Source organism: Corvus hawaiiensis, chromosome 4 (assembly GCF_020740725.1).
Source record: "Corvus hawaiiensis isolate bCorHaw1 chromosome 4, bCorHaw1.pri.cur, whole genome shotgun sequence".
Taxonomy (NCBI): domain Eukaryota; kingdom Metazoa; phylum Chordata; class Aves; order Passeriformes; family Corvidae; genus Corvus; species Corvus hawaiiensis.
In genome coordinates, this window is record NC_063216.1 from 54137353 (window position 1) to 54147352 (window position 10000).

General features: G+C 34.7%; 1 protein-coding gene across 1 annotated transcript in view; it reads left to right on the plus strand.

Moving 5' to 3' along the window:
* Window positions 1–10000, plus strand: part of FOXP2 (forkhead box P2) — a 413000-nt gene that overhangs the window by 353998 nt on the left and 49002 nt on the right. Inside the window, exons 9-11 of the mRNA XM_048301832.1 lie at window positions 1–123; window positions 4939–5152; window positions 6764–6868. The exon at window positions 1–123 is cut by the window's left edge and continues 55 nt beyond it. Of these exons, the coding sequence (XP_048157789.1) occupies window positions 1–123; window positions 4939–5152; window positions 6764–6868 (442 nt within the window). The remainder of the gene's footprint in view (window positions 124–4938; window positions 5153–6763; window positions 6869–10000) is intronic.

The window sequence follows — 10000 nt, forward strand, 5'->3', positions numbered from 1 at the left end:
AGCAGCAGCTCCTCCAGATGCAACAACTTCAGCAGCAGCAACATCTGCTGAACCTTCAGCGTCAGGGACTCATTTCCATCCCACCTGGCCAGTCTGCTCTTCCTGTCCAGTCTCTGCCACAAGGTATTTGAGTAGTATACGATTGGAAAAATTTCTAAATTCACAACTTTTTAACCATTCCATTTGCATCCGAACTTCAGAAGTTTCCCATTATGACACTTAAGCATAATTTGTAATTGAAACTTTATTATTCATACTATGAAATTTCTGGAGGCTGATAAATTTTACTGCATATTCTTATGGAAAATTAAAGGCAGTGTTTTTAGTGGTTTCTCCTGGATGGAAGGTGCGTATTTATTGAGCTTATGTGCTGAAAACAATTTCTAATAGCAGTGCAATTCAAGCATCATTGCTTTTCTCTGAGGAATCACTGAAATCTGATTTAGTGGAATGTTATTTCATTTAATATAAGCAAACAGGTAGAAAATACATCTGACAGTGATATTAAAGCCATTCAAAAGCTCACTTTCTTTTCTTTTTCTTCTAAGAAAGTAAAGTGTTTGGCATTGAAAAGCACTTTGAATCTTCAATTTATGACAAATGAATTTAGGGACAAGCCTCAGGATTTATTTTCTTTTCTATTCCTTTGTATTAAATAGGTTAAATAGAACAACAAGTTTTGAAGGTGGTGGTTGCAATAGTAACGAACTGTGACTGACAAATAACAGTAAAGACCTTTTGAAAAAAAAATTCCTTTTGTCACTTTGATCAGGATTTCTCAATGATGAAAATGAGCTCAAATTCTACTACTTGAAAGAAAATAGGGCACACAGTTTTGAAAAGTAAATTAACTTGGAGATAAATGCTGCTTACATTTTAAGATAAGGTCAAAGTCTTCCCATCTAAAGGACTATGTCTATAACCTGTGAGATACGTGTTTCTGTTTGTTTTAGAGAGTTGAGCTAAGTGTCTGTCATAAAAACTACACAATAATCTGATCTCTGTTGCCCCAGTCCTGAAATGAGCATTGTTTAGACTATGTTCACAACAGGTAACATTATTTTTAATTGGTCTTTATGCATGTAATTAGTTCTTCCACCAGATAACTATTATGAAATCGAAGCCTAAGAAATCCAATGAGCAAAAGCAGAGTACTCAGTATATAGACAACAGTCTAAAAAACCCCCCAAAACCCCAAACCAAAACAACCAGAAAATCAGAGATTACAAATAAATGTGTGAATTTCATACATTTTGTTGTGTAAAAAAGCTATGACACAAGTACATCTAAAGTTGTAAAAGCTACAATGAAAACGAGTCCTACTACACTGAATAGAATACCAGTGGGGAAACAAGTTGATTCATAAATTGGGACATGAGAGACTGGTAATGCTGGTTTCTTTTTGTGTGATTGGCTTGGACCAGAGTCGAAAAAAGCATGAAACACAACCTCCTTCCGAACTGCTTTACCTTTTGCAAACTCCTCTTGTGCCATCTGTTGCAAAAATAATTCCTCAGGTTTTCTCTCACATTAAGCAATCCCCATAGATTTCCCTCGGCACTCCTACCCAATTGCATTGATATTCATTATTTTAGTGCAACACTCATTCATCCACTTCTGCTATAGCAACACAGAAAAAAACCCCTTTTTAATAGTTCTTAGGAGTAAACAGTTCTTTTTAAGACCTTTCTTTTACTCAAAGAATTAAGTCCAACAGAACTCACAAAAAAAGATTGATACTAAAGAAATAAGAAATTACAAAATTTTACAGTTAAAATATATATGCATTGTTATTGTTGAAGTAAATTAATCTCTTTTTTGCTTTTGCCTTGATGTTTTTTCACTATAGTGAATTAGATACAAGTATTTAATTCTTCCATTTTTAAATTAAGCCTTCAGAATTGAATTAAGGTAATACATGCTAGATGTGGTAAAAGTATGTTTTTCTCCTTCTTCTGTGCTGCGAGAGATGTAACATAGTTATGCAGAAGGATTTACATAAATACTTTTTTATGCATCCATTCAGATTTCTCGGTTACACGGATGGCTAGAACACTGAAAGTAACACAGGGGATTCATGTTTGTAAATTATTGGTCATAAAGAGTCCTGTAAACCACAAATTATTATTGGCAAACGGTTTACATCTGATAGTGTGAAAAGATGTATCTTACAAGTACAGCTGTGAGGTTTGCATGTATAAACAGTATTTTATTCCCGTATAGTTTCTGCCTTTAAAGAACAGGAATGTTTCCCATGTTTTCTTGATGGTCAGGTATCGCAAATAAGATTCAATAGGTGTTTTAGCATCTATTTTGTGATCAGGTCTTCACTATGCCGTATCCAAAACCAGTGGTTTGCTGTGAGTTACTTCCATGTATTGCTGTGTTGATGCTAGTTAAATGCAAAGGAACTGTAAATCACAGCAGTAAAAAACCCCAAGCAAACTAAACGAACAAAAAACTACCAAGACCCCAAGTTTTGATTGGTGCATGTTGGAAAAGGAAAAGCTTGCATGGATGGCTTTTATAACTGATAGTTTTATTAAACATTTATTGAAACATAAAAATAGGGTAGATAGAGGTGAAAAGAGTTACGAAAGTAATATCAAAATCCCCAGATTCCTGGTGTTTGTAAGTTTCAAAGCAAATTGGTATTTGACCTTTTTATTATAGTCCATAATTTTTATTCCACTCTTGGTCCTCTTTTTGATCCTTTCCCCTTTAATATATTGTGGAGAGGGTATTTTAAAGGTTGTCACAACCCATGAAACTTTAAAACTTACCGTACTTTTGCATCCAGACTGAAATGTCTGTCAGCCATTTTACAAGTCTCTTGTAAAAAGAGAGTTCGACTTTTTTAGAGACAGAAACCACAAAATTGCCATAATTTACAATTAATTACAAATCCGCTTATTAACTTTATACTTTTTAAGTGCCTGCCCTTAATCCTTTTATCCTAAAAGGCAGCCTTTCAGGGTCCTCCGAAGAAGTGATAAAATTAACCAGCCTGAGCCTAGGGAGAATTTTCTTTCTGATTTCAAAAAACCCTAGGTGAGCTAGGCAGCCTGGAGGCACAGCTCCATCCGCAGCAGAAGGGGCTGCCCAGCAGACGCCCAGACAGGCAGGAGATCCCTGTCCGTGGGACAGACCACTGCTGCAGCTGTTCCCAGCCCTCCTACATTCACTCAGCTCGTGGGGCAGCTCTTACTCAGCTCTCACAGTACCCAAGGTTTGATGATCTCAAATGAAATTTCTGTCACTAGAAGATGTGATATCTGATTACCTGAACAGATGGTTTTATTCTTGGTTTTTATTTTTTTTCGGGACAGAATTAGTTTATTTTTTTCAACAGGAGGAGGAAGGGAAGACTTTGAAGCAAATAATGTACTTTGTATATCATGCCACCTAAATGAATGCATGATTTCGTTTTGATTTGTGATTACATTTGCAGGTAACTGTTATTTACAACACTAAAGTGGGGTTTTTGCTGTATTGCTGGAACATACCTCATGAACTCAGCAGTAATTACTTACCTTCATTAAACAATTACAACCAGTATTACCATCACTCCTGTTCCCCATCTCTCTAGTGCAATAAATTAGAGGTTGGCTTCTTTGCTTGCTTCCTTAAAACCTAGGTTTTTGCTATACAAATATGATATAAACTCCAGTTTAGGACTTGCAATCAACTCTTTTTCACTTTTTCCTTAGCTGAGTTTGCCAATGGGTGTTGGTACCTAAGGTAAAGAAGCAGGACTCAAAGCAGTAGTCTAAAAATGAGCTGCTTTCCTAATTATTAAAAAAAAAAAAAGTCTCTTCCACCCACTTTGTTTCCATACTACATCCAGATAAATTATTATCTCTGTAAATAACTATTAATCTGTTTCTTAATAGCTTTGAATACTTCATGAGATAGCTACTGAGAAATATTAAGGAACTTCCTGAGCTGTTTCAAAATTTTTTGTTGGACCTGTTTTAGTAGTCTGAGTTTGTATGTTCTCAAAATAAGACATTATCTAATAAACAGATTTGCCAATCAGTGAAAAACAGTCTTTACATCTTTCTACTGTATCTTATTTACCAAACAAAATATACTCAGTGAAATTTTTGAATGAAAAAATGCTTTCTAGTACTTCTCAGGACCAGAAATGAGAGCTCTTTCATTGGAAAAAAAAAAAACAACAACGTAATACTTTGATTCAAACAGCATCAGCATTTTGAATGTTTTGCATTCCAGAAGATCCAGATACCATGACCATGTGTTACCTAATTTCAGTTGTTGAGATGAAATACAGAAGCCAGATTTTAAGATACTTCTGGACCAAACTATGCCAGGCTGAAAAACCTGGCTTTGAAATCACAAGGTCTCTGGGCTTTACATTCTTTTCTGCATTTAATCTAGTATTCTTCAAAAGTGGGATGTCAAACTTACAAAGTCTGGCAGTGACAGAAGGTGTATATATTTCTGGTGAACTCTTAATCTTTCAAAATCTGGATTTCCTATCTCAGCTGCATGTTCGGTGGCAAGATAAGAGAATGCTCACAGCCCTTCTCTTGCCTGTGTTTTGAAGTCTTTACTTCAGGCAGAAGCATTTGTACTGTAGGTTTTCATGACTCATGCAAACTTGAGCCACACAACCCTAACACATATGTATGAATACATTCAACAAGACATTGCTTTTTGTGACCTAGGATGAATCCTGGAAACTACAAATTTCCAGGCTGCAAGTGGAGTAGAGAGCAAGTTTAAGCTCTTTTTTGTTTTATGTTTCTGAATTTATGGATTTATGAATTTATGAATTTATGTTTTACTACATGTTGATTGTGCTGGTAAAACAGCATCAGCTTTATTGTTGGCATTAATCCATTAATAACACTGAGCTCATTATATGAAACTCTTTATTTTGTTATATTAGTGGGGCTCTCTTTCATTTTATAGCTGGCTTAAGTCCTGCTGAGATTCAGCAGTTATGGAAAGAAGTGACTGGAGTTCACAGTATGGAAGACAATGGCATTAAACATGGAGGGCTAGACCTCACTACTAACAATTCCTCCTCTACTACCTCCTCCACCACTTCCAAAGCATCACCACCAATAACTCATCATTCCATAGTGAATGGACAGTCTTCAGTTCTAAATGCAAGGCGAGACAGGTAATTCTGATGAGATTTCAACTGTGCTTATCCTTTGACATAAAGCGGTTGTATAACATCTTAAGTCACATTATTTCCAATCAAAAAATAGCACTTAATGCAGGTTACTTAAGAGATCATGGAGAATTTGGTTTTCCAGAATTGTTTATCACCAGGGCATAATTTTCAGTAATGATATCTAATTGTGCAGACACAACAAAATTACCTGCGTGTGGTTTTATAACACATGAACTTAGAGTAGTTTGGGTAAAAGTCAGAAATCAAGAATCAAGTGAGCTGGTGAAGAGCTGTCAAGGGACATTTGTGGGCACTTTTGTAGGTGCATAGTTTCATTCATATTTAGCACACCTGGCAGTCAGGCCCTTCCGTTGAATCACATTCCTGGTTTCATTGACAATGTATGTCTATATGAGTTGTCGAGGCTGTAATTCAGTGCAAAGATTCCATATTAAAAGTGCTTCAAAACAGTATATTAAAGCAGCTCTCATGTTGTTTGTTTCTTGTGAAAAGAACCACTGAATTTTCCTTCTTTTATGCATGACAGTAATGAAGTTGACATACTTCATACAAATTTTCAATGTTGTTAGTGTAATACAGTGGAATTCCACCATATAGATGAAGTTAAAATCATTTTTCTGACACATTGATAGATATTATTTACTGTTCCTTGATTTCAAGTAATGGATTAAATGCAAGAGTATGTAGTATCTGTAGCACTTACCAGTAAATATATTAGTGTAGTCAGGTATAGATGATCTCAATATAAGATGAAATTTAATTGTATCTATATGACCTGAATTGTAAGTAATTTTATTTTCAAATACATTTTCCATTTAATTAGCTTAATACTTATAATATGAGACAATGATTTAAGTGTCTCTCATCCTCATGTGACTGTGAGAACAGTTTTTCATCATTATTTTGTATATTTAAAAATCTGAATATCTTTATAGTAGTACTTTTAGTTAGTATTACTTTTGTAGTTATGTCTCACAGAATGGTTCTTTGCTTCAGGATGTTACCCACATCCATGGAACAATTCCCTGAATTTCTTTGATAACTCATCATGGATGAAACTATGGCAGATGTTCCAGAAAAAGGCATGGAGTACAGCTAGGGATTTTAATGAAGCTAAATAGTTAAAGAAGGCAATGCTTGTGAACAAAAATATTTATTAATGGAAGCAACTTTATTTTTATACACATTGAGGAGAAAATTCAAATATTTTTTGAACATTCACAATATTCAGAAATTCTGACTGTCAGTCTTCAATATTTATACTCAGAATTGATCAGTTCTGAGTGTATTTTTTATTATAGGTAAATGTTACACCAAGGTCATATGGCATAATTAGCATATGGTATTATACAGTCATCTTATTTTTTCATCCTTTATTAACAGTCATCTTTGGCTCTATTTCTTCTCTAATTGGAACATCATCTAGCCTTGGCAGTTGAACTATTCAATAGAACGATTAAATTTTTCTGACTGCTCTGAGCTAAATTGACCTGTTTTGACCTGTTTGTCACTGATCGTAACCTGACAGGCGCTAGCAGCCTCCAACGATTATGGCTTTTGAGATGAATCTGATGCCTTATTCTTTTGCTACAGCTCATCACATGAGGAGACTGGGGCCTCCCATACTCTCTATGGTCATGGAGTTTGCAAGTGGCCTGGCTGTGAAAGCGTTTGTGAAGATTTTGGACAATTTTTAAAGTAGGTGGATTTTTATTCATTGGTAGAAAATGTTCAAGGCAAGAGAAAGTGCAAGATGGCAAACAAAGTTTTACTGTAAACCATATCAGAGAGTTTTTTTGTGTGTTTCAAGCAACTGGATAATCGAGGCTATCGGCAGAGGGTCAAATTGTTACCCTTTCTTTCATGTCGAACACTTTTGCAGGCCTTTCAATAGCACAGTGTTTAATCCTCTTATTATCCTTTACTGAAATGGAGCCTCAGAAAATTTGAAGAGATGCTTTAGATTTTATATTGGATAGTGGGAGTATGAAAAAGCACATTTTAAATTCTGACAGTTTGTGTGAAGTGGGAATTACTGTGTATAGTATAAATAAAAAAGCACCGAGGACTAAGCATGACCATTTAACTCTTGCTAATCTGTTTTTCCTTTTGTTCTTGAATATGCACAGGATACATAGAAAAAACCCCACAGTGTACAGGTGGGTTTGCACCTTTCAGGACTGAAAAGTGATGTCAAAAGTTTTCCTTTTTCAGCATTTGGTTTAGCCAGCTATTTTCTAAATCAGAGCATTTAGGAAATAAGTGACACAGCTTTTCCTTTTCATCTGCAGCTTCAAACTGCAATGGGTTTCTGCAGTTTTTCCTTTTTATTTATTTCAAAGTATTTACTAATATTTCTGTATCATCTGAATTTTCAACAACAGCACTGGTTTGCTACCTGTGTACATTATGGACTGGTCTTTGTTAGAAGAGCCATACTCATTTGGCATGCAATAGATCTTAATGGAAAGCTACAGATAGGCTTATATAGATGAGTAACTTCAGGGGCTGAGACTCTTATGTTGTCATGGTGCAGCTAACAGGGTGAATGAACTGTTTCATGCTTCATCAACAATTAAGTTAATTAGCTCATTTGAAATTGTACTGCTTTGTTGCCAGGATGTTGGCAGAAACATCAAAAAGATGTGTTTACAAATGGCAAACTACAGGGTATATAACAGAAGCACCTTAACAGCAGACCATAACTGCTCAGTATCACAATAACTTTTATAATAGAATTATAGCAATACTATTCATAAAGTATTTGCAATGCTTTCTCTGTCTTTCAGTTTTAAATTAAGTAACTTACACTGACTTGCAAATTGTACGTAGGTATCACTCCTGACAAATTTTTGTTTATTAGAGCATTAAGTGGAATGTCAAAACAATGGCTTATTATTAAAAAAACTGTATAGGATTTAAAATAACCTAATTTACATAAGTTTGTATTAAAAGGAAAATGAAATCTCCCAAATTCAATGTAGTGTTCTAAGTATTATTAATAATAAGAATTTAAACTCATTTAGCTTAAGCATTTTCCTTTTCAAGAAAAACTACATTTCCTGAATATGTCCATCCATCTAGCCTATAGTGATGCTAATTCTTCGGGCAGACTTTGCACATCCATTATGTCAGGTCTCTTGTTATAATCCATGATCAGTAAAACCATTTTGATTAAGGCAGTGTAGTGCTAGGTTTACAGATGCTCTTGCTTTCCTGAACCAAATAACCCTGGAAAATGCGAAAGTGACATATAACATCTTGATAATTCTGGTGCAGAGCCAATCAGGGTTTACAGCAGTGTCATGGCTTTTTGTCCTGTACGTCAGCAGAAGATGTTTGATAATATTTTATTACTTCTTCTTTTCATTCAAGTCTGTTTACTCTGCCCTTAAAACAAATAAGAAGTCCTGATGCTGAATAGGAGAGTTTGTTTATGAAATAGAAATATTCCTTCGTTTTACACTAGCGTTAAGATGGAAATCAATACATAACCTTGCATTAGATTCTTTAGTACCTTTTCATGTTCACACTAATGCAAAATCCCCATTACAATTAAAAAACATTTTCTTTCAATTAAATATCAACTTTTAGTCCAAAGATTGACCATTTTTCCAACCCATTAACTTTATAGGGGATGACAGGACTAATGGCTGTAGTTTTCAAGGCTTTGCTCTTAGTAATCTTTGTTGCGATGTTTCGGGTTCTCTGACTTGAAACAATATGATACCTGTGTTAAGAGAGTTAATGCAAGTATATTGTACCAAAATGAAATATTAATAAGGTACACTACCCCAGTCTAGTAGTCTGTATTTCTGTAATATGCTTATGACAACTTTGAAGAGTGTCTGGTTTATGAAGTGAACTGCAACTTCTGCTCAGAAAATGGTTTACCTCAAAACTTGATCTGAAAAACAAACAAGCAGAGGCTCCAAGAAGGATTAGGACAGAAAACACCAGCTTGGCTTCAGTTTACTAGTAAGGGAAATGATTTAGGGTGAAGTGACAAATAACTTTCAATAAATGACTTAAAGCTACAAAAGCCATTTTCACCATCTTTTTTTTTTTTGTCCAATATGAATTGTTTCTATTTTTAAGATAATTTGAGGGCATTCCAGTTAGCTACAATTCTATTCAGGTATTCTGAATGGCTCAAGAAGTTTCACATTAAGTGAAACTAGTTTAATGCTTGGAAACATATGCAGTGGTTTCAAGAAAGTACAGCAAATCTTCTTCATAGTAAATTTCTGTATATGTAACTAAACGTAAACCTACATCTTTTCTTTGGTGTCCCTCAACTACAGACACAAACCCATGGTTTATATTTCTGTCTTTGTAAGATGGTATTAGCTTATAGTTGCTCATGCATGCAAGATCAGTTTGACTGTTCAGTAAAAACAGCTTTTGGCTTAAAAAATACTTCAAAATTTAAAGACAAATCAGAAAATGTCATTACATAGCTAGAAAAAAGATGACAAGATTTAAAGGAAATTCCAGGCACTGACATGATTAGAAAAGTGTCAAAATGCTTACAAAAACTTGGAACTTTGCTGTGAAACAAGTGTTGACAGAAACCAACCATTTCCTGGTCTCTAAGTGAGGAACCCAATAGATCTCTTAAAGCATTTAATACTATTCTCTGTGATAGTTTTTTAAATATCAGAATGCAATAACTTATAACAAAACTTGAGGGTATTTTGTCTGCAAAATTAATTACCATTCCATTGGTCCTAAGTCAGTTTGAGTAGGAAGGATTTGACTTTTTGTGCTTAAACCAGAAGGTTTACAATAAAACATTCCAGCCAGCAGACAAGTGTTCTTTAACCTGCA